General features: G+C 37.6%; 1 protein-coding gene across 6 annotated transcripts in view; it reads right to left on the reverse strand.

Annotated features, from left to right (window-relative positions):
• Positions 1 to 13,445, reverse strand: part of FOXJ3 (forkhead box J3) — a 152,368-nt gene that overhangs the window by 130,091 nt on the left and 8,832 nt on the right. For 3 of the 6 annotated variants that reach the window (XM_045476891.1, XM_045476894.1, XM_045476890.1), the window contains exon 1: positions 4,823 to 4,861. The exons of the other annotated variants lie outside the window; for them this stretch is intronic. In XM_045476891.1, the coding sequence (XP_045332847.1) occupies positions 4,823 to 4,847 (25 nt within the window). In that variant the 5' untranslated portion in view covers positions 4,848 to 4,861. Of the gene's footprint in view, positions 1 to 4,822; positions 4,862 to 13,445 lie in introns of those variants that run through there. 6 annotated transcript variants of the gene reach the window in all.

The following is a 13,445-nucleotide window of genomic DNA, read 5'->3' on the forward strand; positions in this document are numbered from 1 at the left end:
GGGGCTTGAACTCACAACCTCAAGATCAAGAGTTGTTGCATGCTCTTCCAAATGAGCCAGCTAGGTGCCCCTCTAAGAACTAATTTTTGTAGAGAAGCAAGATATCCAAAATTTTATTTATAATCTCCTGATTTTTATTTTCTTAACACTATGTGGACCAAAGAAAACATCAGATTTTGTCTCAAGTTTATAACCTTTAATCCAGAGGCTGACTGAACTCCCTGCATCTAATTGTTCCCGCACACACTGGACTGAGACAAGGCACTTTTCTTTCTGGCAGAATGACAGACTAGATAGCTTAATCAACATGCCACTGAAAATTAAAAACAATGGATAAAATCTTTTTAAAATCTTTTATAAGTTAATCAATAACCCTGCCAAACACTAAGTACAAGAGAGAAGCTAAAGTATACAGAGTACTGAAACCAGCTTTCATTCACCTTCAAGGCATTTTGCCAAACCCTATGAATTTCAGCTTGCAATTACAAGGCCTAACGGGACCCAAGGTACAAGCAGCAAAGTCCAGGTGTTACCAATAGAATAGTAGCAAGGAAAATGGTTTCTTGGCACTGAGTGCCAAGGAGGACATGGGGGGCGGCTATGATAGCAATAAAACAGTATCTCCTCTGATATTCATAACCATAAGCTGACTCTCACTAGATTATGGTTTAAAAAGCTTCATACTTAAAATTTTCTTTAGGGTAGTCCTAGGATGGTAATGTTCCCCACCCATCCTTGAGAAAAGCAAATCCAAATCCTTTCTGGGGAATCTGCCTTTGATCTAGGCCTAGAAGAATTTCCACAGGTAAGGTTCCAAAATAAATAAATTCACAATAGAAAATCACAAAACCCAGAAGGAGGGAGGGAAAAAAGTCACAAAACATAGAAGAAAACAAATCACTCAGAATAAGATACAGTTGAAACATCAGTAGGCAGAATCAAAACCTCCAAGACTTCCAGATATGGTAACTACTAGACACTTTACTGTTTTACTTTATGGGTGATTTAACTATCCTTTACTTCAATTACAGTATGAATCTCAAATCTGTATCTCTAGCAGGGATCAATCTCCTAATCTTCACATAAATATCTAATAACATTCTATCCTGGAAAACCGAAATCTGTCATTTCCAAAACAAAATTCATCATCTTTCTTTAATGTATTTCCTATCATAAAATGACACAATCCTATTATCTAAGAATAGCCTTCTAGCCTAACTCCTTTCTTTGCCTTTGTTAGAGCAGAACACTTCTTTCCAACTCTTGATTTCTATGAGGAATGACTGACTTCTCTAAACACTCCTGGGCTCTTAGCCCACTCCTCACCAAAGAGGTAAGTAACTTGGTTACTAGGTAGAGATAACTCCAGGACTCTACATCCAGGACTCTACTGGCAGTGATCTGGGTGTACCTGCTCTGCTGACCCTAACAATCTAGATACCAGGTGGGCTGTCCCATGGTCTAAATTAGGTCAGTGGGGATAAAAGAATGTGGAGAGTGAGCTAGACCATTTGGTTTTTAAATCTAAACCACATTCTACAGTAGTCTACAATATCAGCTTTAGCAAAAACAAAGGTAACTCCTCGAAAAGTTACCATATGAACCAGCAATTCAATCCTAGACATGTATGTATGTGTGTATGTCTATATAAAAAATCCTCTTTGGGACAGATGGACAGACAGACACACACAGACACACACAGACACACACACACACACACACACACACACACAGATTGGTATGTGCACATCCCAAAAGAATTTAAAACATGTTCACAAAAACTTGCATACAAATGTTCATAGCAATATTATTTATAATAGCAAAAAAACAGAAATAAAACAAATGCTCAACTGATGGATAAACAAAATGTGGCATATCTACACAATATCCATACAATATACAATATTATTCAGCCATAAAAAGGAATAATAATCTGTAACATGCTACAACATGGATGCTAAGTGAAAGAAGTCAGACACAAAAGGCCACATATTTGGAAAGCAGATTAGTAGTGACCGTAAGATGGGGGGGATGCAGACGGACTGCTACCAGGTTTTTTTGGGATGATGAAAAGTGTTCTGGCACTAGACAGCAATGATAGCTGTACAAAACTAGCACAAAGTTTATAAAAAAAAAAAAAAAAAGAAAAAGAAAACCCAATTTTAAAAGCAGTAATATTTTATTTTTTCAACTGTCTGTTCTTGTTTAAACTCCTCAGTTCAGAAATCAGGCAAGGGAACAGGATCTTATATTTTGAGTCCCCCAAACATCAACACCTTTAGGATCCCCAATGGGTTACCAATTACCACCAACTCTAGCTCCTAGATATCTTTCTAATCTGCTCTAGCTTCAATGCCTTAGTTTCAGTTTTTTGCCTTTTTAATCCAGATAACTGCTCCTAAATGGTGAACTCCAGGCTGGGGTTCTGCCAATCTTCTCCCTACCTAGCAAATGATCAGCAACACGGAAATCTCACAAAAGAAGGTTAAGGTTCACAGTTCAGTCAGGAAAGTCTCAGTGTCCTCTGAATTATAAGCTCATATTTCTGAAGCCAACTATAGTTGAATAATCGTATTAACTAATTCAATTACATCCATAATTTATACAGTTTAAGGTGGTGTCAAAAGTACCTAGAATTTTCTCCAAATGCTTTAAAACCCAACATGCAAGAAAGTCTGTGCAGAATGACACTACCAGAATGGTAGTAAAAACCAGTCATTTCATTTGATGAGTATACTCCAGTAGAAGCTACTGTACTACATACCATTAGCAACACAAGAATATGGAATTCCTTTTAACACAAGCAGTCTTCAAATGTATATTAAATTGAGTTACAGAGGCACTTGCCTGGCTCAGTCAGTAGAGCATGTGACTTGATCTCGAGGTCATGAATTCAAGCCACACAGTGGGCACAGAGATTACTTAAAAAAAATTTTTTTAATAAAATAAAATTATTTTATTTATATATATAAATATTGATTATTTATATATGTAACTATATATAGTTACATAAAAACTACATATAGTTTTTATGTAACTATAAATAGTTATAAACTATTTACACTTAGGAAGCAAATGTTTAACAAACTAAAAGTAGTATAATGATGCATTATTTGGGAGCAGTAGGTGAAATGGGACTAAGTATTTTGAAAAAGCTCCGAAATAATTATCTTAATTCTTATTTTCCTTTCTCCCACCGACACAGGGATATAATGCCTTACAGTTTACAAATTAAGTCAAGACCTAGATTGGAATCCCAATTGTGACCTTTGGTATATTGTTAACTTCTCTAAGCTTAATTTCTTCATCTCCACAAAAGAGAAGATTCATGCATCAGTTCCTGTGAGCACAGCTTGAATGGAAGCGTAAGCATAATATTAGAAGAATTAAAAGTTTGTTCAAAATAAATGCTACAGCACTAGAGGTAAGAGACTATTCCTTCTCTTTTTCTTATTTCCTAACTCAGACCTATCTTTCAAAAGATTTCAAAGTATAAAATTCACTAGCACCCATGAAGGAACAACCTCTTTGACTCATGTTACTTAACTAAGCATTGTGACTTGTTATACCATTAGTCACAGGTAATTATTAAAGCAGTCAAGGAAATAACCTCTCTTAATCAGCCTGAAGAGAAGAAATCTGCCAGAGGAAGGAGTAAAGGGAAAAGAATCCTGCTGAGTAGCAATCAGCTGCTCATCTCAGCTCCACTAGCTAAACCTGAAGGCAGTGGCGCAGCCTGAGCTAAAAAAGTGAGATCTGAGTCCTATACTCTTAGAAAGCAATTAAAATCATGTGAGAATGATGGATTCACCACAGGAATATTAAAGAAAGACGAGAGGCCAACCTTAACTTTGGAGAACTTTAATAGATAATTAAGAGAAAAGGCACTAATTAAAAAAAAAAAAAAAAAAAAACTTGGGAAAATTGTACTGGAGATGGCTGCAAGTGATTTTAAAGCACAGAAAGGCAACAATGTTATTATTACATGTCAATTAAGATGGACATACACAGAAAACATTGGCTTTTAATACAATATCATGAACACTAAAGAGGGTAGGTTTTGTAGCCTAGGGAAAACAAAAAATAGACTGCAAAAGGGTTAAGAATTAGGAGAGAGAAATACAAGTTTAGCCACAAATTGTATAAAATGAAAGTAAATGGAAAGTGCAATAAGGTCAAGCAGTAAGAGCAGAGAAGAACAGACTAAGAAATCAGGAAGGGTGAAGAATATGTCAGAATGTTCATCACACTATATCCCCCATTATCCTGTTTTGGAGCCTGCTTGGGATTCTCTCTCCCCCTGCCCCTCTCCCCCATCCATGTGTGTGCATGTGTGTTCTCTCTCTCTCTCTCTCTCTCTCTCTCTCTCTCTGAATGAAAATTCACCAGACCTTTTAACTATGGTCTTTGTATCCATCAAATACTTCTCCCTACCTCAAGGCAAGTAATTTAGGACCAATCCTCAGTAAGAAGAGCAAGTATCCAGAACATATGAAGAATCTTCAAAACTCAATAATAAAAAGATAACTCAATATAGGGATGCCTGGGTGGCTCAGTCAGTTAAGCCTCCGACTTCGGATCAGGTAATGATCTCACGGTCCGTGAGTTCGGGCCCCACATCGGGCTCTGTGCTTAACAGCTCGGAGCCTGGAGCCTGCTTCAGATTCTGTGTCTCCCTCTCTCTGCCCCTCCCCACTGATGCTCTGTGTCTCTGTCAACAATAAACAAACATTAAAAAAAAAATCTAAAAATTGGCAAAGATCTGGATACATAGCTCATTGGCAGAGTATTTGACTGCAAAACATGGCTAAGATCAGTGCACCTGGGTGGCTCAGTTGGTTGAGCATCCAACTCGATTTCGGCTCAGGTCATGATTCCAGTGTTGTGGGATCAAGCTTCGTGTTGGGCTCCACGCTCAGCATGAAACATGCTTAAGATTCTCTCCCTGCCCTCCCCGCCCCTCTCCCACACGCTCTCTAAAATAAATAACTAAATAAACAAACAGTATTTTAAAAAATGGGCAAGATAAAAGTTACAAAGATCTACAAATGGCCAATAAGCACATGAAAAGATTAGTCAGCAAGGAAATGCAAATCAAAACCACAATGAGATACCACTTCACACCCACTAGGATAACTATAATTTAAAAAATAGACAATAGCAAGTGTTCAAAGACATGGAGAAATTGAAACTTAAATATTACAAGTGGAAATGTAAAATAGTGCAGCCACTTCAGAAAACAGTTTAGCAGTTTACTGAAAAGTTAAACACAAAATTACCATATGACACGGCCATTCCACTCCTGAGATATATAGTTAAAAAATGAAAACATACATTCACAGAAAAATCTGTATACAAATGTTCTTAGTAGCATTAAATCATAATAGCAAAAAAGCGAAAACAATCCATATGCCCATCAGCTAATGAATGGGTAAATAAGATGTGCTATATCCATACAGTGGAATAGTTGGCAATAAAAAGGAACGATGTACATGCTATAACATGTTATGAGCCTCAAAACATGCTAAGAAGCCAGTCACAAGACTACATGATTTCATTTACATCAAGAGGCAAACTCATGTTAGTTAGACTATGGATTAGTAGTTATATCAATAATTGCTATTAATTACTATTAATAATTATTAATAAATTACTATTAATAATTGATAGACTATGGATTAGTCGTTATTAGACTATAGATTAGTAGTTTCTCAGGGCGCCTGGGTGGCTCAGTCCTTTAAGCGTCCAACTTTGGCTCAGGTCATGATCTCGCAGTTTGTGGGTTGGAGCCCCCTGTTGGGCTCTGTGCTGACAGCTCAGAGCCTGAAGTCGGTTTCAAATTCTGTGTCTCCCTCTCTCTCTCTGCCCCTCCCCTGCTAGTGCACTCTCTCCCTCTCTCTTGCTCTCTCTCAAAAAATAAACATTAAAAAAACTTTAAATTAGATTAGTAGTTTCTTAGGGTTGATGGGTAGGGGAGTAAAAGCCACTGGGTATGCGGGTTTCTTTCAGAGGAAGAGGAAAATGTTCTAAAATTAGACTGAAGTAATAGTTTCACAACTCTGTGAATACATTAAAAAACAAGGAGTTTCACACTTTAAATAGGTGAACTGTACAATATATGAATTCTAGCTCTATAAGGCTTAAAAAAAAATTTAGAAATCAATCACAGGCAAATATTCTTTTTCTGTTCAGTTCCTGCTTCCCTGGCTAGTACATCAGGAGCCACCTCAACCTCCCAAACTAGAACAGGAAGGGGAGAGTAAAAGTAATGACTTCACCAGAAGGCAACACTACAATAGCAATTCTTTTCAAATCTATAACCCCCTGAACCATTAGTGGTTCAGGAAAGTTTGTTTTCTGGTGGGCTCTACTATTTCCAAACTATACCATCTATTAATTAAACATGTTTAATGAAAATACACATATGGTTCATAAAAAAAAGTGTTATACTAAATTCTACAGACAATCATTCTACTAGTATCTACAAATCAACTACTTAGGTCATACCTCCCTTCTCCTAAAACAAAACCAAGGCCAGGTCCTGTTATTCTCTAATAACAGAAGATTAAAAATTCATGCCAACCAACAATCAGCATTGGCTTTTTAAGACTATTTTAAGACTAAGAAGTCTGACCTGTCTCTTTCCCCACCACAGTTTAGGTCTGGTGTCAATCAAACAGGTGGTAAATGTTGGGGAGAGGAGCTTCTTGGCCAAACATCACAGAGCTATAGCTTCTTCCAAACACCAAACCTTACTTCCTGCAATTTATACAAACAGATCACAGGCCACCCTCTTCAAACTAAATCATAATCCAAGCAAGTAACACAGGATTCTATTTCTGGGTCTGTCATTAACTTACTGGATAATCCTGAAGCTTCAATCACTCTACTTTGCTCAATAACTTAATCACAATTTCCAGTCTCAAAACCAAATTATGCGATCTAATAAAAAACCTTTTCCCAATTTATAGATTTGGTTTTATGATAATGACAAAAGCATATATTAAATGTTGTATGTTTAAACCATTTTTATTGAATGTACATGAAATATGAAAAATTCGAAAGATTGTTCAGTCTAAAAATGTTGAGCCTTTCTATTTTAAACTCTTAAAGGTATTCACTAAACAGAGAGAGAATAAGCTTTCAGAGAGGGCTGAAGTATTTTGAGGCTTTAAATTTAAACTCAGTTATATTTAGAAAGTCAAGATGCCACCTCTCTGGATCCTGTATCTTTATCTTGGGCATTTGATTCATGTGCTTTGCCTGGTGTAATTCAAAGCAAGAGATCCTACCATATCCCTAAAAAGTAAACATATCAGAATGTACTGATTACCAGAGGAATGTCCTACTGTACTGCCAATGAAAAGATGGAAAGCTGTAGTCTCCCACTGCTATAGCTGTTTAACAAAATAAAAATTACCTGTCTGGTCCCCAAAGTCAGTCTACAAACCACTTTATAAGGACCAATTCTATTCCATTCTTGAAAATCCTGACTCAAGAGTTCACAGTGAAACCTAGAGAATCTATTAAATAAAAGTATGTCAGGAGATTCTGAAGTACAACTTAATTCAGGAACTATTGGTTTAGGACAAGGATAGCAGAAAGGTTCCATATCATTTACCAATTATGCTCAATTGTGCTCAACAGGTAATAGCTACCTGCAGTGCTACACCGAGGTCATGCCTAAAAACAACCTGAAATTAGTAGTTTGCCACAGACATAAATGATGGGGAAGTGGCCACATGCAAACCATCTAGCTGTCATCTGTGATTGAGACTACTGAACGGGCTTTTTTTATGGACACTTTTGGGGTAAGAGAAGAAACTTAGATCTGGATTATTTACTTTTAACTGGCAGAAGCTCTGGCTGATTCTGGGAGGGTAAGAAGCAGCAAGAACAGGCCCACTGGCATATGTATCAGTATTCTCCAAAAGTACTTATTAAGCTTCCCAGTATTATACAGGAAAAAAAAGATAAAGTTTCTGCTCTCAAATTGTCAATAATCTTCTGTGACAAATGAAAATTCTACACAATTATATAAATTTGGTTCAGAAAAAAAAAAGGTGGTTGTGCCTTGAGGGGTTCCACTTTAGGTAAAGGTGGAAGCCAGTAGAACATGGAGTACCATGCAAAAACAACTATAATTTTTTGATTCAAGAGGAAATCAACTGTAGGTTCCTCATCAGTACATGACTAAATTAACATGTTAAGATTTCACTGACTGCATTTTCCAGGGGGAAAAAACAAAAACAAAACTGGGAGGTGGGGAGAGGCTATATATAATCAAGGCATGACCCACTGGAAGGCAAATGATCTGCTTTATATTGTTTTGTATACATCTAACATCCGATTGCTGGCTCATAGGGGGCCAGGTATATACCAAATTAACTTTTCTATGTCCCACAATGCTTAGCTCATGTTTTGTACATAATACTCTAAAAATGTATGAATTGGTGTAAAGAAGGACAACTCTTACAGATATTTCAAAAAGAACAGTAAAAGAACTTGGTACCAAGACATGAAGGGTCAAAGGAGCGGACAGGGTGAAATTATGCCAAAAAGTAAGGGGAGGGGGGAATGTGTTAGGTTAAAAGAGAAAATAAACATAATAACCAAATGTAATATGTAGACATTGTCTGGGTACTGATTCAATTAAAAGCCAACTGTAAAAAGACAAACAATTGAAAACATTTTATTATAAACTGGTTGTTAGCTAACACCAGGAAATATTGTCAACTTTGTTATACACGATGGCATGTGGTTATGTGCCAAGGTTATACTAAAGTTTACAGAGGTGAAAAGATTTTCTTTAAAATAGGCAAAAAAAGAAAAAGACAGTTGAGGTATATGTGACACATATGGTCAAATCTGTGATGGATAAATAGGGATTCGTTATATATTATCTACTTTTGCATATACTGAGCAATGCAGTTTTGGACCTTCCTGTTACTTGATCAACTCCAGCACTGTACAATTAATTCTTTTTCTTTTCTTAGATTTCAGGAAGCTTAAGAATGACTAGTACTTCTGAAGAAAACAGCCTAGACTCAATGAGAAGAAAACAGGCATTCATTTGTTAGCTCTACTAATAGGAATCTCTCGGAATCTACTCAAAGAACTTCTTGTAAATTAATATGAGAACTGAATATGAGCCAAGAGAGTGACTCAGCTGCTAAAAAGAAACCAAATACAATCTTAAACTTCATTAAAAGAATAGTACCCAGATCAAGGAGGGTAGCAGTCCCATGCACTCTTCACTGCTTAGTTCACAACTGGAGTATTGTGCTCTGTTTTGAGCACCAAATTTTAAAAACACTTACAAGCTAGAATGCTTACAGGGAGAGATATCAGACCAGTGAGGAGTTTAGAAGCCCAATGTCAAGTGTAGAATGACTGAAAAAATTAGGTGTGTTTAGCGTAAAGAAGAAAACACTTCCCAGTCTTCCATGTCACCTCAACCACAGAGACCCCCAGTATAGTATTTTCCAGAGGATTTCAAGAGTTGGTAATAGGCATTCCACTGCCAGATAAGTTTAAAATAAATATTGTTTTCTCTAACAGATTTATCAAAATGTTCAATATCCTCTAGTGCTTTGTGATTCTTTAAGGATGGTCAGTTATTTCCCAAATGTGACCATCTGTTCATTCATACAACAGAAATTCACCAAGCCGCAATTATTTGCCAAACACTCCTCCAAATGCTGGGGATACAATGAACACTTTTAAGATTCTGGAGCATACCTTGTAAAATAGCCAACCTGAACCTCTTGATATTCCTCTAGCTTCCATTGTGCTTCCATATCTCTAGGTTTTTTTTTTTATTCTGTCAGCCTAGAAGGTCCATCACTAATCTTGATTCAAACATTATCTCCAACACAAAGCTTTTCTGACCATAAGCAAAAACTCTCTTTTCAACAAGCCAATGGCTCCTTCTCTGTATCCGTTCTTTGTGAACAGACTATGCCTTTTAATCACCTTCAGATCTCTCATAATGCCCAGGACAGTGTCCTGCATGCACAGGTGTTCAAGAAATATTTGCTCAATGAATAATCATTGAACTAGTTGAAGGATTATCTTGTTAAAGAACACAAACTAGGTCTCTACTGTTCCACACAGGACCAGAAAAGAAATGAAGTTAAAGGAAATTTTGCCTCAGTTAGAGCTAATGACAATCTACCTTACAGTTATCAGTGACTACAGGTGTTCTAAGAGTAGCCAAAGGACTATGTATCAAGTGCTTTAGTGGGAAATCTCACTGGCCAGAATGATTAATTCTCAAGATCCTAGGAACTACTGTATTTCTCACTATCATAGATAAAAGGAAACTTTTGATATATTTGTATCAAGATTAAAATTAAGCTTAAATACCCTTTCATTTACTGCTATAGTGAATATATAATGATGCCTGTTATGTGTTATTTTTTTTTAAATTTTTTTTTTCAACGTTTATTTATTTTTGGGACAGAGAGAGACAGAGCATGAACGGGGGAGGGGCAGAGAGAGAGGGAGACACAGAATCGGAAACAGGCTCCAGGCTCTGAGCCATCAGCCCAGAGCCTGACGCGGGGCTGGAACTCCCGGACCGCGAGATCGTGACCTGGCTGAAGTGGGACGCTTAACCGACTGCACCACCCAGGCGCCCCGTGTTATGTGTTATTTACAGTGCTAAGTATAGAGAATAAATAACAAAAGACACTGTCTCCATCCTAGAAGAGTCAATATAAGGTTGCTCCCAAAGCAAATATGAATGCCTAGGTCATTTACCTCAGTAAGAAATACTCCTTAGATGAGGAAATTCTTTAGCTAAATGATTTTCAATATTTTGCTGGCAGAGAAATAACCATGAAGCCATTAGCTCTTCTTAAAGACATCTACTGAAACCACTAAATACATTAAGTTCTTCAAAAAAACAAAGCTAGCCATTCTGCCTGTTTAGTCAAAAACTAGAAAACAGAAGAAATTCCAGGATACCTCCATATGACAAGGCTTATCTCTGCAATGTCACTCCCAAACTAAAACCTGTAGTCTTTTACTTGTGTAAGGACCCTTTAACTTGTGTCCCCAGCATTTAGTACCTTGCCCAACACACAGCAGATGGTAATAAATGAGCAAACATGTGAGAGAAATTAATGAGCCCAATGTCCCTGGATGAAAACAGTATCTTAAAGAAGCACTAACAAGTGGTTTTTCTTATTAGAAACCTGCCAACAGGGACGCCTGGGTGGCGCAGTCGGTTAAGCGTCCGACTTCAGCCAGGTCACGATCTCGCGGTCCGTGAGTTCGAGCCCGGCGTCAGGCTCTGGGCTGATGGCTCAGAGCCTGGAGCCTGTTTCCGATTCTGTGTCTCCCTCTCTCTCTGCCCCTCCCCCGTTCATGCTCTGTCTCTCTCTGTCCCAAAAATAAATAAACGTTGAAAAAAAAAAATTAAAAAAAAAAAAAAAGAAACCTGCCAACAATACAGTACCAGACAAGTAGATCTTAAGTCTAGTTTTCATTATAAATCAAAGTGCTATTTTTAGGTCACTTATTGATAAGTAATTACTGTAAGTAAACCTAAGGTCTTGGTTGCTTCTAGGGAACTAAAATTAATTCCTTCATCAGCAGAGTTAAACAACCAAATTGTAATGCAGAGAAAAACCCAAACACTTAACACACCCTCAACTTGACCCATAGATTATAATAAAATAATTTATTATAAAACTGATTTATTAACATAACTGCCCAAAAAGAAAAGTACTTTGGGGCACCAGGGTGGCTCAGTCAGTTAGGTGTCTGACTTTGGCTCAGGTCATGATCTCATGGTTCGTGGTTCAAGCCCTGCGTCAGGCTCTGTGCTGACAGCTCAGCCTGGAGCCTGCTTTGGATTCTGTGTCTCCTTCTCTCTCTGCCCCTCCCTCCCTCCCTCCCTCCCTCCCACTCTTTCTCTTTGCCCCTGCCCCACTAGAGCTCTGTCTCGTCTCTCAAAAATAAAATGTTATAAAAAAAATTTTAATAAAAAAAGCAAACTTTGATAACACCAAGTGTTTAAACTGCTCTTCAAAAGTGTTATGATTCATGTTTTTCTAAGTTCTCATATAAACCATAAAAATCATCCTTGTTTATTTTTTCTGATTATAACAATGGTATGAGCTCACTGTAGAGAACTTAGAAAATATAAACAGGTTCAAATGAGAAAATAAGGACTACCCATTGTAACGGTTTCTTTCAGTCTTTTTTTCTATCCAGTTATAGCTTCTTTATATACTATCACTCTTCCTACCCACTGGGCAAGAAACGATAGCCTAACTATGATAGTAACCCAAATAGCCACAGTAGATTCATGTTCCAGGTACAATTTCTTATGTCTAAATTTTACAGATGCGTACTTCCATAAAATAAGACCAAATCTGCTATTCTGTAATTCTTTTTTAAGTTTATTTATTTTGAGATGGCATGTGCGTGCACAAGTGGGAGAGAGGCAGCGACAGAACAAGAGCGAGAATATCCCAAGCAGGCTCCACTTGCTAGATCGATCTCACGAACCATGAGATCATGACCTGAGCAGACATCAAGAATCGGATAAGCCACCCAGGCGCTCCACTATTTCGTAATTCTTAAAAGTGTCCCTTTTGATTCTGTCTCCTCCTTGCCTCCAGAATTCTACAAAGGAGACTCAAGTAAAAATACATCCAATGACTGGAAATGGACCCAAATTTAACAAGGGAAGAAGGTATTTTCAATAGTTTTATGTCCCTTACTCTGTTATTGTCACAAGACAAGTTCTGCTCCAAGTAGCTCAGGTCCTTTGGGGTCCATAACCTTTAAGTTCTATCTCAAAAACCCAAAGTAAGTTCTTAAAACTTTCTCAGTTTGGGGCGCCTGGGTGGCACAGTCGGTTGAGTGTCCGACTTCAGCCAGGTCACGATCTCGCGGTCCGTGAGTTCGAGCCCCGCGTCGGGCTCTGGGCTGATGGCTCAGAGCCTGGAGCCTGTTTCCGATTCTGTGTCTCCCTCTCTCTCTGCCCCTCCCCCGTTCACGCTCTGTCTCTCTCTGTCCCAAAAATAAATAAACGTTGAAAAACAAACCTTCCTTTAAAAAAAAAAAAAAAAAAAAAAAAAACTTTCTCAGTTTCTACTAAACAGTACGAGACCAGAAACAGAATGCAGGATCTGGGTCCCAGTCTCTGCTCTACTAAACAACTGGAGTGACACGAAGTCTTAGCCTGTATCTCATTTTCTCTATTTGTCAATAAGCATATTACTTGCCCTACCTCTATTACTTGGCTGGTGGGAGGTTCCAGAATCCAACAAATTAGAGAAAATACTTTTCAAAAAGTATTATTCAAATGTAAGATGAATATTTTTCCAAAATACACATCCCCTATAATAAACTATATAAAACATAACTTCCCCATTTCAAGGGGAAGGCAAAGATGCCTTTTCTGATGGTGATTCCTGTCTATTTAC

The sequence above is a fragment of the Leopardus geoffroyi genome, chromosome C1 (assembly GCF_018350155.1).
Source record: "Leopardus geoffroyi isolate Oge1 chromosome C1, O.geoffroyi_Oge1_pat1.0, whole genome shotgun sequence".
Classification (NCBI taxonomy): Eukaryota; Metazoa; Chordata; class Mammalia; order Carnivora; family Felidae; genus Leopardus; species Leopardus geoffroyi.